This window comes from Aricia agestis, chromosome 13 (assembly GCF_905147365.1).
Source record: "Aricia agestis chromosome 13, ilAriAges1.1, whole genome shotgun sequence".
NCBI lineage: Eukaryota > Metazoa > Arthropoda > Insecta > Lepidoptera > Lycaenidae > Aricia > Aricia agestis.
Window position 1 is genome coordinate 15882730 of NC_056418.1, and position 22757 is coordinate 15905486.

Sequence of the window (22757 nt, forward strand, 5' to 3'; positions counted from 1 at the left end):
TTTAGGAAAGATAATAACGATGATGAGTCTTCTCATATTTTCATTGCTTTCTTACGACTTACGAGGGTAATAAAACAATCGTTATAATACATAATTATTTATTTTACACTTTACAAGGGTACTAAATAAATAATTGTCCTATCTATACAATATACATAATATTTACAATCAGGTACTTATAATAACTTGGCTAAGAATTCCTCTCATCACGCTTGCAGCTCGCGTTTTTTCTCTGCTATTTCTGAAATGTATACTCTGGCTACTAAAATTATATTCTCCAGCACAGTTTATTTGAATCTAAGTGTCTAAACACACTAGGCCGAAGTTACGCGGCGTAAATTCCGCATGATTACGTTCGCAATGTATTTTAAATTACCGATGACACACTATTCCGCCGCGTTCCGTCCGCGTACGTATATTGTATGAGTTTGACATTGCTGACGTAATCATGCGGAATTTCCGCCGCGTAACTTCGGCCTAGTGTGTTTAGACACTAAATGTAAACAAAAATTTAAATTCTATAAAATTAATGCGTGTAGGACGCAATATAGCAGCTTAAATACTGATCTTTGTTTACACTAAGATCAAAGTATATTTAAACGGAGCAAGCTATGAGCTAATGTTAGTTGGATTAGTAGGCCTACCACGAAACCGTTTTGAGACTCAAACAATCGGACGAGAATGCCGCGTCCTGCTCTAACAACGTCAATTCACGTTTGTTACAGTAGGACGCAACATTCTCGTCCGATTGTTTGAGTCTCAAAACAGGGCCCATACCACGAAACGGCTTTGAGACTCAAACAATCGTACGAGAATGCCGCGTCCTACTCTAACAACGTCAATTCACGTTTGTTACAGTAGGACGCAACATTCTCGTCCGATTGTTTGAGTCTCAAAACAGGGCCCACTACGAAACCGTTTTGAAACTGTTTCGTGGTAGGCCTACTGTTTCACGGTGCAAGCCCTGTATCTTAGATTGCAAGAAAAGAAACAGACTTTGTTAACAAGGAATAAGTACACAATTTTAGACAAACACATAATTTAGGAAACACGAAGTCTGGTCTATACTATAAAATATATATTTCCATACTAGCTGTCCCGGTGAACTTCGTGTCACTAAAACCTTCCCTGGACTTCTATGAATATTTTAAGACTAAAATTAGCCCAATCCGTTTAGCCGTTTTCCAGTTTTAGCGTTACTAACACAATTGAAAATCCATTTTTATATATATAGATTTCTATATTATCATAGTATAGAGTATATACCAAGTTCAGGATCACAAACTTGCTACATTTCTTTTTTAATTTTAGTTAACATTAAAAAGAATTATACCAAAACCAAAAATCTTTTATAAATTTTGAAAAAGTATTTTGTTAGAGATTCTTCGCGCCCAGAGGTGTCTTTGCCAGAAACCCTCATCTATGGACTGAAAACTTTTCGGTCAAAACTTCCATAAGACCGATGGGACCCTCCAGCTGTTCCTAGCCTATCCGAAGCGGCAGCTAGAAATTACAATTCCAAGATTTTCATCAATTCGACAGCATCCCATGCAAAATTCGCCATGAAAAATTGAATCGTTCCCTTGAAATTTGATGAAACATGCTCGTTGAAAATTAACACCCTTTTTCATCTGTTTGATGTATGCTACATTTTATTGCTCGAGATGAAAAAACTCGTGACATTATGGCACGGAAAATATAAATGTTACGAGCAGTGATAACTGATATAAATATTGTGGCGATATTGTGAGGGCGCTTTGATAAATCCTTCGCAAAGGTGGGAGAGTTTCATTATTAATTGTTAACAATAATGTAGGCTTAATATAACCGGTTTTTTGACAGGAATTAATCTATAAATGTTGTTGATTGAATAACTTTGATGTTAGCCAATCAAAGGCGCTAGAGTAGAGTACTTCGGGCACTAATAAATAACAATTTAAGGGGTAGGAATATGTTTCTGGAACCACAACGATGATTGCATTAACTATCCAGGCATAGTATGAAATGAAGAAAGAGAAAGAAGCAAGAAAAAGCAAACATATTATCTCTAAAGCCAAAACAAATCAAGAAGTGAGACATTAAGTTACAACAGACATGCAGTTAAGGTCAGTTCACATTGCAACGTTATCAGACCTAGCCACTAAAAACTGTACTTTCTTTACAACACAAGAAGATATGAATCGAAATTCCAAATTTCAATTATTCATTAAAATTTTAAATGCTACGCCTCATGAAAGTGCAACATGAATTGACTACCATCCTCTGAATTCTCCACGATTTCGGTATCTCGGACTACAGTCTTCCAGCCTTACCAGTTTCGTTAGTCTCGCCATCATCATTCCACTTCTGCCGCTCGCTCGTGCCAAAGATCAGGAAGAAGGTGTTGCTGGCGATGTAGACCGCCGACGACACGAAGAACACCTTGCGCCACTCGCTGGCATCAGTCTGAAATATTTTGATTACTTAAGACAAGCTGCGCAAGTCTAGGAACTAGATCTAAGTCAAAGTAAGTAGAAACCTAGTCTAAGATATTTTTTTTGGACTGAATATTAAGTAATTTCTCTCATTCATCACGCTGTTAGACTTGGCTACTGGCGTCAAACGTTTTAACTATAACTCAAATTGTTCAAAAGTTTTTGTCAAAAAAACAGTGATTCTAGTAATGAATAAAAGCCTTTCCCCTTTTTGAGACAAAAACATGGTAATCGTGTTTTTATTTTGCAGCTCAGATCTAGAATCTTTAAACGCACCTCATCATTGAGGATAGCGCCGGCCGCCAGCGGCGCGATGATGCTGATGATGTTGGCGAAGCAGTTGGTGATGCCCATCAGCGTGCCCGCGAAATTAGGCGACATGTCGATGTGGACCAGCTAGAATAACATAGAATGCTCCGAGTTAATGCTGGTGATAGTAGACCACCGTAAAGGAAGTTTACAGTTTTTTGCTCACAGTTAATGCTGATGATAGCAGATCACTGATGTAAAGGTAGTTTTCAGTTTTTTCGGAGTTTCGTCTCATGCACGTATGCAATTGGAGTTTTTAAGTTGCTCATGCATACTGGAGCTCAATTTTGGTACCTTAAATGTTGGTTCCATTTAAATTATATTGCTCTCATGGTAGCCGTAAAATTTTCCATAAAAACAAACAAGATAATACTAGTTCGGTTAAGAAGGGTTCTTATTGCAAGTGCTGTTGTGTTATCAAATCCTTACCAGGTATCCAGTGTAGTGTCCGGCGTTGAGCGCTACGACAACGGTGAGTAGCGTCACCGCCAACGTCACGTCGCCCGCCGGCGCGTACGACAGACCGATCAGTGCCAGCGCCGGACCGTAGTAACCTGGGGACGGACGAATTGCCACCATAACATCGTCGTCATCACTGTTGTGACTCAAGAATTGAATAATCAAAAGGTTAAAATGTAAAACCGAAAGTCATGCCTCTATAGACCGCAAAGCGATGCGTAGATGAATTTCTAAATTTGTATGGATTTGACAGATTCGCAAGACGTCTCGGCTCTCGCGCAATTGAAATCTGTCAATTCAGTACAGAAATGCATCTACGCGTGACGTTGTGGTCTGAATTAACCCAAACGCCTCTAGTACACCGACGCTGCGAACTGCGAAACAGCGGCGAACTGAACGCAAAACTGGAATAAAGCGAGATGCAATATAAGGTATTGTCCGGTGTGGCGGATGAGACGGTAAATTAGTTCGCCGCTGTTTCGCAGCGTCGGCGGACTAGAGACGTAAGAAGGACTTCTTAAAGATGTCAGTAACGGAATAATTATATTGAGCAATCAGAAGAGACAAGCAACATACCGAGAGAGTTGGCGACCTTCCTGCTGACGGTGACGCTGAGCCACTTCTTCTTGAGCACGTAGTCGGAGAGGAAGCTCAACGGGATGCTGAACACGTAGATAGACAGATACGGTAGCGCGGACATCGCACCGTTCTAAAATAATTTCAATGTGAAGATGAATTTAAACTTGATGTTACGTAAATGAAAAAATTGTCTAAGCTATGAACATAACTTTCATATTAATCTACCCCTCCATGCATCATACTATTTAGCAGGATTTGCAGGTAAAAAATTACTGGCTACCAAAAACTATTTATAGCATTTTCTGTAATAAGATGAGCATTAGATCATAACCACCTATCTAAAACTTTTAATTATGTATCAGTCTTCAAAGCATAATTGTAGACTCACCGCTTTAATATCCACTCCCAGCACCTTGCTCATGTAGGACGGCATCTCCGTCATGAGGGTCCAGAAGCCCCAGTTCTGTCCGCAGTGCGCCACGATCAGCGAGATGAATGGCAGGGACGTCCAGATCGACTTCCACGGGGTCTTCAATTTCTGAGGGAAATCGGGTCGAAATATTCAAATTTTCTGGAACTACACGAACTACACGTAGAACTAAGAATAAGAACTACTTATTCTTAAAGTGCCAACGATTTATTATAACACAATACTACTGCAACCAAGTAACAGGATGCGTAGTAGATTGAACTAGAAAGAAAGTATTTGCACACACTTTTTTAGACTAACATTGGCCTGTTAGGCTGTTACATATCCTAGCACGTTTCTGACATACGATGTCTACTTTGATGCGATCACTCACCTTATGTCCACCGACATGTCCCAACGAGGTCTGTATATACAGCCTCTCCTCTGCGCTGATCATCTTCGACGTCTGCGGGCTGGCGGCGCCGAGGTACACGTAGGCCACCGTCCATAGCACACCCAGAGTGCCGTTCACGTAGAAGATGGCCGGCCAGCCCCAGTAATCCGCTATGAAGCCTGACGACAACAGCTGGAAGGCTGTGCCTAGCTGACCACCTGGTAACGTCATTAAATCAATACTCCACATTTACTAATGACGACCTCTGTGGCTTAGTGGTGAGCGCGTTGGTAGCTCAAGCCGGGGGTCGCGGGTTCGAATCCCGCCGATGGAACAAAAAGTTTTTCAAAGTTCCTGGGTCATGGATGTGTATTAAATATGTGTATCATATAATAAAAAATCTTAAATATATGTATAGTATAAAAAGTATTAAATATATATCCGTTGTCTGGTACCTGTAACACAAGTCCTTCAGGTACTTACCACGGGGCCAGACTGACGTGGTGTGAAGCGTCGATAGATATTATATTATTATTACTAATATTATAATCCAGAAAAGGTGTCTGTCTATTTATTATGTCTTCATTAGAGACCACTGAACTTTTTTTAAAATTTAATAAGGATCAAAACTGAGTCCAATCAAGAAAATACTAGATGCCAACGGAGCACTCATTTCATATCTCTAGTATTTTTGTCAAGGAATAATATCCCACCAGCATAAATCAATGTCCCCAATCTGCTCTTCTCCTCCAGCGGGATCCACTTCCCCACCAGGTTATGCATGGAGGGGTACAGGAAGCCCTGCGAGAGACCCTGCACAACGCGGCACGCGCACAACAGCTTCCACCCACCCTGAAATTGGGAATGGAACAGTCGATTTTCGTAATAAGGTCTTAACCTAATTTGTGATTAATCCTGCTAAAGGATTATATCATCTAGACTTAAAGTGACCCTGATTAATTTAATGTTATCTTTCTATAAGTATGAAGAACTAGGCCCACTTATAAGAATCTGCATTAAAGATATCCTCGGGTTAAGTATCATGTTTTTATCATAAAATTATGAAATAGGCAACATGATTTTTACCCCGGGCTAATTTTAACCCTGATTCGTGCGTTTGAGTCTGAGGGAGAGAATCATTTTATATGTAAGCCAAGTCCCCGGATCAGCTCTAACCCAGACCAGAAAAACTATTGTATACACACTCACATAATAAGCAGCAACCGGTATAATCAGCGTCACCGCGGAATTGACCGCTATGGAGATGGTGATAAGTATCATGCCCCCGTATCGCGCCGCCAGCTCTCCTCCCGGGATCTGCAGTATCACGTAGCCCCAGAAGAACGAGGAGAGCACCACGCTCTGGGTTTGGATGGACCACTCGAATGACTGGAAGAAAGATAATCATTGCTATGTCATTGGATGTTACTAAGTAGGTACTCTGTATTAGCCGCCCGCTACGCCCGTCGTTCAGCAGCTATGTTGGGGTGACGGGCGGAGGATAAGATTCTTAGGACTCCAGCGCACTTAGGACAATCAGCTTAAAAATCCCTTTTTGGGTTTCAGTAGGTATTGTAAGCTGTTTCCTTTTTTGGGTCTTGTAAGTTTGGGTTTTTTGGGTCATAGGAAATGTAAGAGTCTAAATGTACGTACGCGCAAATTATGACGAGCCGCATTTGTCATATTTTGTATGACCATGATTACACGACGCGATGATTAAAACAGGACGCATGGTCATAGAATTTTGTGAAAACGTCTATTTAACCGATTCGTTGCCACCTTCATTTTCACGAATTATTACCACAGGTCAAGCAGTTTGTTCGATGACGCGCCATAAGCGTCATCGGCCCTGCTAAACGATTACGCCCCACGTGCAGCATTGGCCACTGGTTGTGTTTTATGCACATTTAGACTAAGGAATTGTAATTACAGTATAATAAATTAGTTTTAACGTGTCTTTTAACAATCCTTGTATGCCGCGCCTGGCGCGTCATCGGCCTCACTGAATCTTTTTAAATGACGCGCTGGGCGCGGCAGTGGCCACGAATCGGTTAAACGACAATCTCGTTTTTGCGTTGCATCCAAAACCAGAGAATCCGTCTTCACTTCGCAGCTTCGATATTAAAAATAGCGATGCTGCGATGAGGCAAACTGTATCCAGATACCTCAGACTCAGAGATACATTCAGAATGCAATGGAAATGTTCGTACACATATTTTCTACGCTGCATTTTTAAAGTTTAAACAATGGAAATACGAGATTGGATTCTATTAATCTACATTATATTTTTATTGACGTCTTAGCTGCATGATGACGCCCACAAGTCCGTTGCACCGAAATTCGTTTATCGCGCGAGAACCGTACATTTTTCCGGGATAAAAAGTATCCTTTGTCCTTACCCGGGACTCAAAGTAGCTTCATACTAAGTTTCAGCAAAACCGGTTCAGCGGGTTGTCGTGAAGAGGTTACAGACACACTTTCGCATTTATATTATTAGTAAGTACGCGCTACGATTTATACAGGTATTTTTTTAACGTTGTAAAAGGTTGTCGTTTATCAACCATTATAAAAAGTGGTTTAAAAGAAAACTCTTTGACCGACTTAAACCGCAAAAAGGACAAACTAATCCCCAAACCCATTAACTATGGGTTTTTCGACGCAATTACGTTCACCCGGTCAGAACTATCTGCCCTCAACCCGGAGACCGTAAAAACGAAAGTAAAATGGCATTTTACGAGTTTCATAAAACGGTTTTGTCATCGAACTAACCATCGCTTTTTATCGCCGGCCGAATTTACGGCATCCATCGATCAGTTGCGCCATCGTCATCAACATCATTGTTATCACCACTAAACACGTCGAGTCTAATTTAGGCTGCATGTGAATATTGGTGTAAAGACACGTTTTCTTTATCGTTTCATTATAGAATGGCCGATCAATATGTATGAATTGACATAACATGAATCAAATGTCGACTGAATTTTATCCACTTATGTCTTGCTTTGCTGGTCCGGTTTGTGAGTTCCCATGCGTATGCACATTGCACGAGTCAGTCAGATGGATCCTTTGATCCGTCTAAATCGTTTTACGGTAGTGTAAGCGTGACAGACATACATACTGACACTTTTTCGTTTAGACATCTGCAATATTGTTTTCATTGTTACTAATAACATTATTTCAACGATGTTTGTTGAGTTCTGTTTATCTTGTATGACCTCGTAGATATTATATTATTGATCCAATAATGTATCTATAACTTTCTAAATTAACAAACAGATTGTGTTTGTACTATGTAAATATTTTTATAAATAAAACTGATATTGATAGAAATGTATAAAGTATAACATTTTGCTTTCGACATTTTTAATTTAAAAAAGTTGTCTATAATATAACAAGTAATCATGGTTCCTAGTCAAATTGCCAAGATATAAGTGTAGATATTAGGTTTATCGAGCAAAAAGGCCAAAAAATAACGTTTGTTGTATAATTGGAGCCCCCCATAAATAAATACACAATCTGTGAAAATTTCAGAACTCTAGTTATAGCAGTTTAGCCTGCAGTACAGCCTGGGGACAGACCATAAAATAAATATACCTAGCAGAATAGAGAAACAAAGGCCTGAGCAAGAGAAATGCCACACTGCGTTGTAAAAAGAGACGTGTGATATATGTCAGCAGCACTCTTTTTTGACGTCCAGTCGGCACGTGCCGCACGTTGACAATTAAAATCTCATAGAAATCATGTTCAATCATGCTTGTGTAAGTGTATACGTACACATATTTTAACACACAGATGAAACCAATTTCGGTTTCGTTTGACAGCTCGAGATTGTTGCTCTATTCCGCTAGGTATATTAACTTTATGGGACAGACAGACAAACGGACAGACAACGACGTCTTAGTAATAGGGTGCTGTGTTTACTCTTTGGGTACGGAACGTTACAAAACAGAAGCAAAAGAAAATTTTATATTTGATACTGTAACCCTATCGATAATATTATAAGATATCGCCTCTCGAGTCTCGACACACTTCTAACTGTCACCAATATCCATGAGATATGTAAGATGGAGCACATAATATTATGTGGATATCTGCATTTGCACAATACAACGTGCCCACTGCAAGGCAAAAAGCCGCGTCATGCTACGGCCTTGAAACTTGAAAGTGCTACAGTAAAATAGTAATTAAAAAAAATATGCACCGTCAGAAAGGATTAACAAAATAGGAAATCCATTTTTGTTGTAGCGTCTAAACTAGCAGATCCAATCTAATAGACGGCTAATAATGCCGTCTATTAGATTGGATGGATAATTTTTCCTTCTTTGGGTTTTAAAATTTCTTATTTATATCAACTAGTAAAGTAGTGGGGCCCTTCATTTTAAGTTAGACAACCTTCATAAAAACCTTAAAGTATTCAGCCTTCTAAGCCACATAAAATCAACACGTGTCTTAACTGCTGCTTATCTTTAAGGATAATATTCGCTACTCTACAGTCTACAGCTGCAAGCTACCTACAATGTTTGAATCACACCTTTATCATTTTCCTAGACAGTTGGTCCATATCGTAAAATATTGCTATGTTCTCGAGGGGGCTCGGAAGTAAATTTTAAGGAGGTGACCAAAGCAAAATATATGATTTTATAATTCATTGTTATACTTGATAAATGCTTGATAATAAGCTACGAATTGGTTCATTTTTAGGGTTCCGTACCCAAAGGGTAAAAACGGGACCCTATTACTAAGACTTCGTTGTCTGTCCGTCTGTCTGTCTGTCTCCAGGCTGTAACTCAAGAACGGTAATAGCTAGATATTTGAAATTTTCACAGATTATGTATATTTTAATAACTATACTTGGCCCCATAGATAATACAATATTTATAGAGTCTGGGCCCATAATTTTATGACCAAATGGTGTAGATATATTTCTTGGTATGAATGAATGATTTATGTTTTTTGTAGATTGTGTGATAAATGTCCCGCAGACCGCTGCGCCTCCTCATTATGTACGCGTACCTTTACTTCTTATCACAAATGTACTATTTTCCGATGGGGAGCTCGGAGTAACCTTAAATTTTCAACATAAAGCTGGCCATGAATTATCAGGATCATGTAGGGAATAGGGGTGAATAGCGGTGAATAGGGATTTACTAAGATCGTATCTTTGAAATTGCATTTTGTAAATACGAAATTAAGCATTATTTCACGGTATATCACTCCCAGCCTACGAATAAGGTACCTAGGGCACTTAGACAAATTACATTCGCAAATTTCTTTTTTTTCCTGAAGGCAGGTCCTTGTAGTGTCGTAGCCGTCACTGTGACCCTTGAGGATATAATATTGTGACTCCTTCGCATAAGAATACCGTCACCAACCCAATGTTGCTCATAAATTGAACGATGTGGTAGGGGAGAGGAAATTCGTGGCACAAGCCACGAATTTCCTCTGTAGATAAGTATTCGCGACCAAGGTGCCTGGAGCAAACGAGCAAACGAGTCACCTGATGGAAAGCAACTACCGTCGCCCATGGACACTCGCAACATCAGCAGCAGCAGGTGCATTGCCGGCCTAAATATGCTTGAAGGTTTGCAGGTCGTTTTGGTATATTGTATCGTCTCTATCTAATTTCGCCGTCAAAACCATCGAATGCAAGTTGACTTAATACGCAGCTTTATGACTTTCAAACAAGGAACATGATACCCGTTATAAATTTTAAACGAAAAAAGTTAACGAAATCCACTAAATGTACTCAACATTTAGTCGATTTCGTTAACTTTTTGGGTATGCCCAATGAAACCAATAATAATTGAGTATTACATTTTCGTTATTTGCCTCCTTTTATTTTTCACGAAAAGCTTCACGAAAACCGATTATGCTACGGTACTTACGTTGTCACTGAATGTGTCCGTCATGGCGACGATGGCGAGGCTCATGTTGACGCGCATGGAGAAGGCCAGCACCAGCGCCAGAAACAGTAGGAACGTCTGCACGTGACGGACGCCCCATGATGAACCTGCACACAGATTGATGGTATGTGAGACAATGCCACTCTACATACAACATGCCTGCACACAGATTGATGGCATGTGAGACAATGCCACTCTACATACAACATACCTGCACACAGATTGATGGCATGTGAGACAATGCCACTCTACATACAACATGCCTGCACACAGATTGATGGCATGTGAGACAATGCCACTCTACATACAACATGCCTGCACACAGATTGATGGCATGTAAGACGATGCCACTCAACAATATACAACGTGCCTGCACACAGATTGATGGCATGTAAGATAATGCCACTCTACATACAATATGCCTGCACACAGATTGATGGCATGTAAGACAATGCCACTCTACATACAACACGCCTGCACACAGATTGATGGCATGAAAGACAATGCCACTCTACCATACTATTATCTATTCTGTGACTCTACATACAACATGCCTGCACACAGATTGATGGCATGAAAGACAATGCCACTCTACAGACAACATGCCTGCACACAGATTGATGGCATTTTTATTCGACTACAAATACTCGTAAATCTAGTTTCGGGGGTGAGGCCCCTGGTCTATCCCGGTGTACCAACTTAGATTGAGGATTAAAAACTAAGCTACTTAAGCCAAATAAAATACAGTGTCACAAATAAAGTGATAAATGATAATACTTTAGAGTTTAGGCTGTATATTATTGTAGTTCACAGTGAACGAGTCGAGTCACCTTTACTGTGAAAAAAAAGCGCAGAAAGAGTATATTTTATTATAAAACAAAGTCATAATATAAGTCATAGTATACGTGGGAGAGCCATGCTTCGGCACGAATGGGCCGACTCGACCGGATAAATACCACGTTCTCACAGAAAACCGGCGTGAAACAGCGCTTGCGCTGTGTTTCGCCGAGTGAGTGAGTTTACCGGAGGCCCAATCCCCTAACCCCTACCCTATTCCCTTCCCTATCCTCAACTATTCCCCTTCCCTTCCCTTCCCTACCCTCCCCTATTACCCTATTCCCTCTTAAAAGGCCGGCAACGCACTTGCAGCTCTTCTGATGCTGCGAGTGTCCATGGGCGACGGAAGTTGCTTTCAATCAGGTGACCCGTTTGCTCGTTTGCCCCCTTATTTCATGAAAAAAAAAAAAACTTTAGATTTTAGGTAATATTATGCCCGTATTATTTGTATCTAACTCGCTGTGAAAACTCAGCTCTTAAATAGTAACACATTGCATTTAAATGAATTAAGTGTAGTCTGAACTTTACTACAAAGTGTTTACAATTGTTGACCTTTTACAATAAATAAAATAAAACACAAACATTTTTATTAAACTAGAATGTGAGGACCGGTGTCCAGTACCTACAACAGAGGACATACAAATTCGTACATTGACCTTTCACTTTGATCTGCCTTTGGCTGTTCCGCTGATTCGAATTTGCTAAAATTTGGTATGGAGATACTTTGAGTTCCAGGAAAGGACGTAGGATTTTTTGATCTCGGAAAATTTTACATTTTCCGCGTGATAACCATTTTTTTGCAAAGGAGTTGCGGGCGTCAGTATACATTTTAAATTATAGTAAACATACCAATGAAGTAAATAAATTGCACGATCAATTTGGTAATGCGTTGATTAAAAAGCTGTCAACAACAGGACTCATCCATCACGATTATGCCCTTCGACCGGCCAGCCCTGGGCCAGCCCGACCGAGTTACTACTTACTACGTTCCAACACAATTCTAATATATGGAAGGAATTATAATGTATGGAGTAATGCAAGCGATTATAAAAGTAGGGGATTTCGTCTATGATAGACCATGACTATATTCATACGTGGGAGAGCCATGCTTCGGCACGAATGGGCCGGCTCGGCCGGAGAAATACCAGTTCTCACAGAAAACCGGCGTGGAACAGCGCTTGCGCTGTGTTTCGCCGAGTGAGTGAGTTTACCGGAGGCCCAATTCCCTTCCGTATCCTCCCCTATTCCCTTCCCTTCCCATCCCTACCCTCCCCTATTACCCTATTCCCTCTTAAAAGGCCGGCAACGCACCTGCAGCTCTTCTGATGCTGCGAATGTCCATGGGCGACGGAAGTTGCTTTCAGGTGACCCGTTTGCTCGTTTGCCCCCTTCTTTCATTAAAAAAAAAATGATCGACCAATCCATATAATATTATAAATGCGAGTGTGTCTGTCTGATACTTCTTCACGCCCAAACCGCTGCACCGATTTTGTTGAGGTATAGAGATACTTTGAGTCCCAGGAAAGGACATACGATACTTTTTATCCCGAAAAAAATTACGGTTCCTGCGAGATAAACTAATGTTGGTGCAATGGCGTCATCTAGTACTACCGTACTATAATATTATAATCCAGGCAGCCCACTTTGGTCAATAGAAGATGTTATGCACCTGCAGTAGAGGGGCACGTTCGTGTATGAGGTTAATTGCGCATGTAAGCTTCGCAATCTTAGTGCCAATCATAGCTACCCATCATGGCCCAATATAGAATTTGTTTCAATAATAATATATTTGTTTATAATATTAGTATGAATTTTATTATATTCTGCTACGTTGTTCACGTGGTATATTGCGGCGACCACAAAGATTCCTTTATATTATTAAATAATAATAATTATTAAGTGATCTACAAATAATGCGCGTAAAACTAGTTAATGAATTAATTGAAATCAAGTTTGTATTCTTTGATTTGTATTCCGCGATACAACTTACAAGATATTGTATACGCTAAGGTCGACAAAAGTAGATCCTTGTGAAGTATAAACACGGAACCATAATGTTATACAGTGTGTAACAAAAATAAGTGATAATACTTTAGGGCGTGTACTTGTTCCTTGCAGAGAGTGCACTGTGAAAGTAGCAGCGCTGGAAGACGAAAATTTTTTTTCACTTTTGTATGGGCAATGGCCTGAGCTTCACGAGTTTCCCCATACAAAAGTAAAAAATAATTTTGGTCTTTCAGCGCTGCTACTTTCACAGTTAACTTTCTGCAAGGAACACGTACACACCCTAAAGTATTTTCACTTATTTTTGATACACCCTGTATGTCATTGACTTTATCATTTTTGCAAAAATAATTATTGGCACTGAGTAGGTAGTAGGTACTTAGACAAAATATCGAATACAGGTTGTATTCGATATTTTGGAACTAAAAGAAATATAAAATTAGGGGCATTTCGGCATGTCAGATAGTTATCGACATGCCGAAACTATCGTGGCGCTTGTGATTTAAATATCGAAACTTATTTTGCTAATCCTGTAATAGAATAAGCGAATGAAGGTGTATATTATTATTTTTTCCATTATACTTTATTAGCTGTGCTCGCGACTCCGTCCGCATGTAGATTACTTCAGTTTACAGCACGCGGTGGTTCCCTTATAAGGGACACATACATAATATTATTACACACCCTAAAGTATTAACAATTATCACTAAGTTTTGTTACACCTTGTATAATGTTTTATTTTTTATATTATTATATTTATATATTTTTTGCCGGAATGTAATACAATAATATCTTTTATTAGCGTGGGGTTAGCGCACTGAAGCCTGAAAAATTGCGGTTGTAAAATTTTTATTGCACCTCTTAATTTAAAGTTTTTCCTAAATTCCCAAGTATTTCCAGTCAAAGAACATCAAATAAACTTGCCCGATTTCTTCGCAACCTCCATATTTATATTAATACTAAATATTCACTAAAGCGCCGTCCACACGAGCGTCACAGCCGGTCGCGTCGCGCGGACTGACAGATGTCGCGATTTTCGGCGCACGCGCATCGACAAATCATAATAGAGTAAGAGCCTGCGACGGCCAGACTTTCCTCATTTTAGTAAAGCTGAAAGTTTACCTGTTTGCGACCTTTACAGAGGTCATAACGACCGGCAACTGTGGAGTTTCGGTCGCGGTTGCTTTAGGACAGGGGTGGCCCCAACTTTATAGACCTCAAAATAGGGCTGCCATCATCCAAATTGCCTTCGCCGGTCAGGCACGGCAAAATTCCCGGACATTTGGCCGAAATGTGGTTATTTCCCCTGACACCTCTTTTAATCAGCATTTACGATAATGTCTTGCCAATTTTTGATTTTCCAACAAGAAATTGTAAAAATCTGACTAACTCAAGTCCGTGCAAGAAATCGTGTGTAGGGGACACTTATGCTTAGCGAGTTTTTATCTTTCGTTTATTTCTGCGTGGCTAAAAAGTTGGATTTCTCACAAAAAAGTGTCCGGATTTCACCCGGACACTTTTCAAAAACCCGGCTAGACGCACCCCAGACGCCCTTCAAACTAGGACAAATCCGAGGAAACCTGGACTCAATTACTGTTTACTAACGATCTACTAAGTTCATACTTCTCGAAATCTTAAATGAAACAGCATGGTTTAGCTTATTGGTCTGGTAGTCTGATTTAATTATTTATATTTTTCGCCTGGCCACGATCGACTGGACTAACAGTCTTGATCGACCGGTCGACCGTCGATTGCGATCGACCGGTCGGCTACCTCTGCTTTAGGAGGTATCCAGTTCTAAAGGACTACCTGACCTTCGAGAAAGAGTAAAGCTCAATTTTATAGCTTATATTCTTCGCGGTGTATGGAGGAATCTCGTCTTCCAGTGTCGGACATTTTTGACAGTTGCTTCCCACTGTCAGACACCGGTATTATCTTTCTAAAAGTATACTTTGGGGTGTTTAGCAGTGGGGAGGCAGAAGAAAGTCTGGCCGTCGTAGGCTCTTGGTCCATAATATTATGATCATTGAGATAAATCGATAGCAGAATTTATTTGTTCCAGATCGATGGCTTATCGCCAGGAAAAAGTTGTCACGGGTGGCTGTCAGATGCGATCAAGATAAAAGTCATACAGGGACATCCATAAACTACGTGAGTTGTTGTTTCCCATTGGAGTCACAGCCAAATCTCATCAAATGTCAATTGGATGTGGGGAGTGGGGATCTCAGAAAAACTCTAAAACAACAAAATCTAAATTAATTAAAAAATACTCATGTAATCTTTTCGAGTCAGTAATTATTAGGAAATGCAGTCAATGTTGTTGATTGTCGTTCTCGCGAGATCTCGGCATTTTTAGCGAGATCTAGATTGACGAGATTGTACTTGCGGCTTGAGCATAGAAAATAATCAAAGCGTGATTTCAATTTTCTCTAACAAATTTCGACATCTTGCGAGATTGATTTTCGTAAACTCACGAGATCTCGCTTGAGCCTAATCTTGCGAGGTTCACTCCCTAATAATTTAGATTGAGTTTTGTTATTCTTATGATATTATCAGTGATAACTGCTAATTAAGCGTAAACAGTGATAATGAACTGAATTTTTAGAGAACTATTTACTCAAATAGTTCTCTAAAAATTCAGTTCATTATCACTGTTTTTTACAACTACTCAGTTGTAATGTGTAAACCTCAGGATATCAAACCAATGAGGGGCAAAGTGAAAAAATCGTTAAAAGCCTCTTGCGCATTTTATGAACGTACCCTTATCTCATGGTGACGTGCTACTCACTTAGACTTAGGGCTTAGATTAGAAACTAGATTATTTACAAGGACAGCTGAAATCGTTAAATTTGGGTATCCATGTGTCCATGTGCAACAATTACCTACTCTTTTAAATATCAGTATCAGGCAAAAATACTTATGTACTTACTTGTGCTATTATCTATTCTGTGCTTATATCTTTCTATTAATTGGACATTAAAAAGTTGACAGTTAATTATTATAATTATTACTGTTTACAATACAATTGCTTAAGCCAGTTCCAAGTTGTCACTTTCCACTCACATTTTTGTATTTGGCAGCCCAAGGCTGCTGTATGATAAATATACCAATTATAATTATTATTAATTTGCTTATTATTGTTTTTAGGGTTCCGTACCCAAAGGGTAAAAACTAAACCCTATTACTAAGACTTTAATGTCCGTCCATTTGTCTGTCTGTCTATCTACAGGCTGTACCAAGTGCGAGTCGGACTCGCGCACGAAGGGTTCAGTACGCAATGTATTTTAAATTACCGATGACGCACTATTCCGTCGCATTCCGTCCGCGTACGTATATTGTATGAGTTTGACATTGCGGGCGTAATCATGCGGAATTTCCGCCGCGTAACTTCGGCCTAGTGTGTTTAGACACTAACTTAGGTACTGCGCAAACGGGGCACTGTGGACCATCGGCTGCCCGGACGAGCAGCCAATTTTTTTTTTATGAAATAAGGGGGCAAACGAGCAAACAGGTCACCTGATGGAAAGCAACTTCCGTCGCCCATGGACACTCGCAGCATCAGAAGAGCTGCAGGTGCGTTCCCGGCCTTTTAAGAGGGAATAGAGTAATAGGGGAAGGTAGGAAAGGGAAGGGAATAGGGGAGGGTAGGAAAGGGAATAGGGTAGGGGATTGGGCCTCCGGTAAACTCACTCCGGCCACCAACTGAGCCGTCATCATTGTTATGATGTAGCAACTACTACAGTTGCTACATCATAACAATGATGACGCGCTGATTCAGTGTTGCCCGTCCCGCTCACACATCGCGAGAAGAAGATCCAACAAGTGATCATCGCGCTATCTCATATTATGTGAATGTGTAAAATATGTGGTTATCTATTCGATATGTCCCCGCGCGCACTAACACCTTACTTGTATTATAAATACTGAAAAAAATTTGACCGAGCTTTGCTCGGTATTCGATAAAACACGAATATAATGACATTTTCTAAAAATGATTCCTAGCTAGATCGATTTATCACACCCGAAACCCCCTATACATATACTAAATTTCATGAAAATCGTTGGAGCGCATTCTGAGATTCCAATAATATATATATATATATATATATATATATATATATATATATATATATATATATATATATATATATATATATATATATATATATATATATATATATATATATATATATATATATATATATATATATATATATATATATTTTTCAGTATTTATAATACAAGTAAGGTGTTAGTGCACGCGGGGACATATCGAATAGATAACCACATATTTTACACATTCACATAATATGAGATAGCGCGATGATCACTTGTTGGATCTTCTTCTCGCGATGTGTGAGCGGGACGGGCAACACTGAATCAGCGCGTCTCTGTCTGTAGATGTAGTGCAGCAATAGGCTACACTACTATAAGCTATTAACCTACTGAAACATTTGATAAGGTGACTTTCCGATCTTTGCCAAAGCACACAAGCGACCACGACCGACAAAACTTCAAATAAAATGCAACATTAGGACTATGGCATGTCCAAAATGCCTATGCCTACCAAAAAACCTAGCCTTTATGGTCTATTTTCATTTTCTATTGGTCTATCGAACGATGCCGCCGCTGCATTGTAGTGACGAAGAGCAACATTAAGCCTATCTCATAAAGTCATTTTATATGAATTCTTATCAGTAACCAGTTTAGTTAATGAAGTATCTTGCTATCTCGGTCACTCCTCTTATCTATGCGAAGAAGGCATGATGTTTTGACAAACAGGAATTTTATCCAAGTTACATAAAGTTTGTTCAGAAACTTCCAGACTTAACTTATATAATAACTTAATTCTGCTAAAATACATAGTAATTTTGTGTCCAAACGACCATTGCTCTTAACTTTATTGTAAGGACTAAGAGACAATATTTTATAAAATTTTATACATGATTGTCAAATAACTGTACAAATAAAGTCGCTTATTTAGTAGTCTCAGTAAAGTATTTTGATTTAGAGTCTATTCTTAAGCTTAGATCTGGGTCAAAGTTAAAATCCATTAAATATCTTATTGTTATATTATAATTATTCGTATATTGTAACGAGAGAGATGACAATAATATGATTTTTAACCAAACATTAAACTGCGGAAAAGGACCGCTTACTCTTATTTTGTAAAAAAATATCCTTTATTTTCTTTTTAATTCGTGGATATTTAGGAAAGTATTTAAGACGTCATAGTGATACAATTTGAGACCCGGTTAAGGACCTAGAATAATTTTATCCCTGATGAGTATCCGGTTCCCACGCGATAAGCGAATTTCTGCACAACGGAATTGCAGGTATCAACTAATCTACCATATTTTACATTTTATACAGAGCGAGTTCACGATAGATTATATAGGTTGTAACAAAACATAGTGTTAATACTTTAGGGTGTATATGTGTCCCTTCTATAGAGTTCACTGCGAAAGTGGCAGCGCTGAAAGAGTGTTACACCTTGTAGAAAGTGTATGGAAAATGTGTCCAGCCCGCTACGCCATGTCATAATGTGCGCGTACCTTTAATAAGCGTAGCGCACCTCATAGCAAGTGCACTAGGTCGAGGTCAGACAGTAAGGTTCCTGACCAACTGACCATTGACTGGGCCATGGACATCCACTAGATATTGTTTATAATACTTTAGGGTTTATAATAAGATTCTATATTAAGGAACAAAATCTACAATATAAATAAAATACTAAAATTATTTAGAATTTAAACTATATACTAAAGATGTCACGAATATTCGGCAACTATTCGGTATTCGGCCTATTCGGCTTCTTTATTTTTTTTTTTTTTAATTTTTTTTTTATGAAATAAGGGGGCAAACGAGCAAACGGGTCACCTGATGGAAAGCAACTTCCATCGCCCATGGACACTCGCAGCATCAGAAGAGCTGCAAGTGCGTTGCCGACCTTTTAAGAGGGAATAGGGTAATAGGGGAGGGTAGGGAAGGGAAGGGAATAGTTGAGGGTAGGGAAGGGAATAGGGTAGGGGTTAGGGGATTAGGCCTCCGGTAAACTCACTCACTCGGCGAAACACAGTGCAAGCGCTGTTTCACGCCGGTTTTCTGTGAGAACGTGGTATTTATCCGGTCGAGCCGGCCCATTCGTGCCGAAGCATGGCAAAATTCGGTATTCAACCGAATAATACATAATTAGTACCGAATACCAAATCATGTAAAAAACACGTTATAATATGTACTCGTATTACTCAAAATTGTATTTATTTCCAAATTACAACACTTTAGTAATTAAAATGGATCAGTAGTGCTAGCACGGCGACTAGCGGAAATGCGAAAGTATGGACAAACTGTGGAAATAAACTTAAGGTGCCGTTCCGATCTTTTTTCGTTCCGAAAAATTCAATTAAAATGCCACTTTATGACACACTATAGTATATGCCATAATGTAGGATATTATTTGAATTTTTAGAACTATAGTCTGTCATAAAGTGGCTTTTTAATTGAATTATTCGGAACTAAAAAAGATCGGAACGGCACCTTAGGTTTATCTCCACAGTTTGTGACTATAGTCTGTCATAAAGTGGCATTTTAATTGAATTTTTGGAACGAAAAAAGATCGGAACGGCACCTTAGGTTTATTTCCACAGTTTGTCCATACTTTCGCATTTCCGCTGGTCGCCGTGCTAGCACTACAGTGGTAAGTTGTGATGGATAAAGACAAGCTTTTCTTTTTTTCGGTAGCAAACGATTACGCTTTTCATCGTAAATTAAATTTTACCAGCCTGGTAAAATAACCTCTCATTATACACGCTACTTCCAGGAGTTCCAGGAGATAAACTTTGGCAAATTTTAAAAGGTTTGGGTTAGGCCCTACGAATAATAAAAACTAAGGAAGAGTAACTCAGTCAAAAAACATGCTCCAAAATACTTGTCAAAAAAGTATACCTCAGTACACATTTCAATACATTTGCAATATTTAGGTGGCCTGGAGCGGTATAAAGGCTGACGTTACATGACAGTTCGAATGGACCCAAATTTAAAACGGTAATAGTATGGGAGTTATGTTTCCTTAGTTTTTATTATTCGTAGGTTAGGCCCTAACCCAAACCTACCCAAACCTTAGGGTATTGTTTTTCGTTTGCTAACCACCACTTGTAAGGATCGGCCTTCCGATCTATGCGAACTGTTTTCAAATAAAAATCCAATTCATTTGACACAAATGACTCGTTTGAAAATGCAACGAGGAAAACAGGTTGAGACTTGTCTTAATCCAGCTACCGCGCCCCCGAAAAGTAATGTATTTCGTGCCGAATATTCGGCGCTTCGTTAACCAGCGATGCCGAATATTCGGTACCTTTTCGGTATTCGGCCAATTCACTATTCGTGGCATCCCTACTATATACAGCGTTAGCCGTAAGGGTCAAATCAGACAGCAACGCGCGTCGATGCATTTCAAAATTCGTATGGAGTTGACAGATTTCAGCGTTATATTATCTTAGTATTAAATTACAAAATTTGTAAAATTCACACGAAACGTTACGCGACTCGATGATGCAAAGCAATACAAAATTATTAGCTTGATGTCGCGCGTCGTTGCACTTTCTGTCATTATTCATAGTCGCGTCGCTCCTCGTCTTATTTATATGTGACCTGACCTTTAGTATATTATGAACCGTATGTTCTGCAACGTGACGTAAACCTACAACAGTTTCCACTGTATTAGTTTTTATGGAGTCATTTTGTTATGGGTCACTAAGCTAACTGTTAGTGATTTGTTTACCTGCTGCGTGCTTCTAGTAACACACTGAAAAAGGGAAGTTCAAATTGAATTGCAATGTATTAAAAATTCTTTAAAAAAACCTTACAGTTTTACGTAGGTAGCACGTAACGAAAGTTATTATTTAGTAATATTATACCTATTGTGGTAGCACTTGATTGAATAGACAGGCAAAGAATGACTTTTACAATAAAGTTTCTTTCTCTTAGGTTTTCACTAGATAAGCCATCAACAAAATGAAAGTAATTATGAATTGACCAACAGTGAAGTCGACAAACTACAGATAAACGTATCTCAGAAACCTACTGCCATTACAAAATTGTTTTAAACTCCAACAAGACGTTTGTAATGTGTATCTTAGAGCAGACAATATTGTGTAATGTGTACAGAGTAATCCGATAGCATAATAAAGAAGGAGTCTAGCTAAAATAAGGGTGAGGGATAGCTCATTGTGTGAATGTGGCTTGGATGAAGGCTCTCCAGACCATATATTTTTTGCTTGCGAAAACAACCTTTCATTGTACGATTACCTTCCTCCTAATATTCCTCGTCCCACTAATCTTAAATCTATTTTATCGTTAGTATATTCTCCATTTATAGACATCTTATGCTCGTTCATTGCTCATAATCACATTAGGCTCTAGTTGTAATATGAATTCTCTTCCTTTTATATTTAATTTATGTAGATTGTATTTATGTTTATGTACTCTGTGTATCTTTAAAGGCTAAGAAACAATATTTTGCTGTACTTATTTGCTTGTTCTGGTTTTTTCTGTTTCATTATTTTACCTTGTATTTGCATGGTCGCATGAAGTCATCACCCGTGCCCGCTGCATGGCAATCAGTTTACGTTATAAGTTATAACTGTTCACATTTTTCGCCTCAACTCTGACACTGGCAACTCCTAAATGGGGAGGCTTACGCCAAAAGAAGAAGAAGAAGAATAAAGAAGGAGTAATGCCTGCCAATGCACCCTGTAATACAGTTAGATGATAATGTTTGAGAAACGGGATTTGGACGGAAATGACCAGACCAAAATTATGAGGTAAGTTTTCAATGCACGAAGCAACGTTTGTGGGCAACGGGGTATTGCACGTTATTTTGTGATAATGTTAGGATAGCTTTAAATATTTAAATAAACAGAACTAACCCACGTCCCACAATCCCTCTATTTAGTCCATCTTAATGATAGATGGAATATTATGTCTGCCTCTACCTGAAAATGTAGACACAGACATAATATAAAAGCCGCTCAAATTATTTTAACGGGTGTGCTGATATTTTGAGCTCCGGGTTAAAATGTAATAGAATTATCTCAGAAAAATGTACTGTTACCCTTAGGTTACCCTTAATTAATTAGGTTTAGCGGAACGTCAAAGGTATTTAAACGCTGTAAACTAGAAATAGCAATCCGCCAACCTCAAACTTTGCTACCAGATACATCCCGTGCTGTTGTAACATAAATAACAAGTATTCGACCGCATCGGGCGCCATTTTTCATGTTAATTTCACTGTGAAATAATAACACATGCACTGTTTATTTGAAAATGTGGCGAAGAAACGCGGTTTATGTGAAATAGTGGCACTGCAGCGGCCAGCGGCCTGCTGCGAA

The 22757-nt window shown here is 39.1% G+C and overlaps 1 protein-coding gene and 1 long non-coding RNA gene across 3 annotated transcripts; one reads left to right on the top strand and one right to left on the bottom strand.

Annotated features, from left to right (window-relative positions):
- Positions 1-201: 201 nt before the first annotated feature.
- Positions 202-14373, bottom strand: LOC121733186 (putative inorganic phosphate cotransporter). Of its 2 annotated transcripts, none has more exons than XM_042123359.1 (11): positions 14293-14373; positions 10510-10634; positions 5834-6013; positions 5338-5476; positions 4625-4842; positions 4210-4359; positions 3819-3951; positions 3213-3337; positions 2751-2870; positions 2313-2445; positions 202-241 (listed from the first exon to the last, which is right to left on the bottom strand). In XM_042123359.1, the coding sequence occupies exons 1-11, from the start codon at positions 14312-14314 to the stop codon at positions 207-209; spliced, it is 1380 nt and encodes a 459-aa protein (XP_041979293.1). In that variant the 5' UTR covers positions 14315-14373; the 3' UTR covers positions 202-206. The 2 variants fall into 2 exon arrangements, with proteins under 2 accessions (XP_041979293.1, XP_041979292.1); XM_042123358.1 differs by lacking the exon at positions 202-241 and adding an exon at positions 1207-1503.
- LOC121733193 lies at positions 7686-21774 on the top strand. The gene is made up of 3 exons (XR_006036522.1): positions 7686-7697; positions 20492-20497; positions 21564-21774. It is a non-coding gene; the product is annotated as an uncharacterized LOC121733193 (long non-coding RNA).
- The last annotated feature ends 983 nt before the right edge of the window (positions 21775-22757 follow it).

Coding starts and splice junctions, on each gene's coding strand:
- LOC121733186 (XM_042123358.1), bottom strand. CDS start 14,314: ATGGAGGTTGCGAAGAAATCGG. Junction 2,871..3,212: donor GACACTACACTGGATACCTG/GTAAGGATTTGA, acceptor ATGTTATTCTAG/CTGGTCCACATCGACATGTC. Junction 2,446..2,750: donor GCGCTATCCTCAATGATGAG/GTGCGTTTAAAG, acceptor AAAATATTTCAG/ACTGATGCCAGCGAGTGGCG.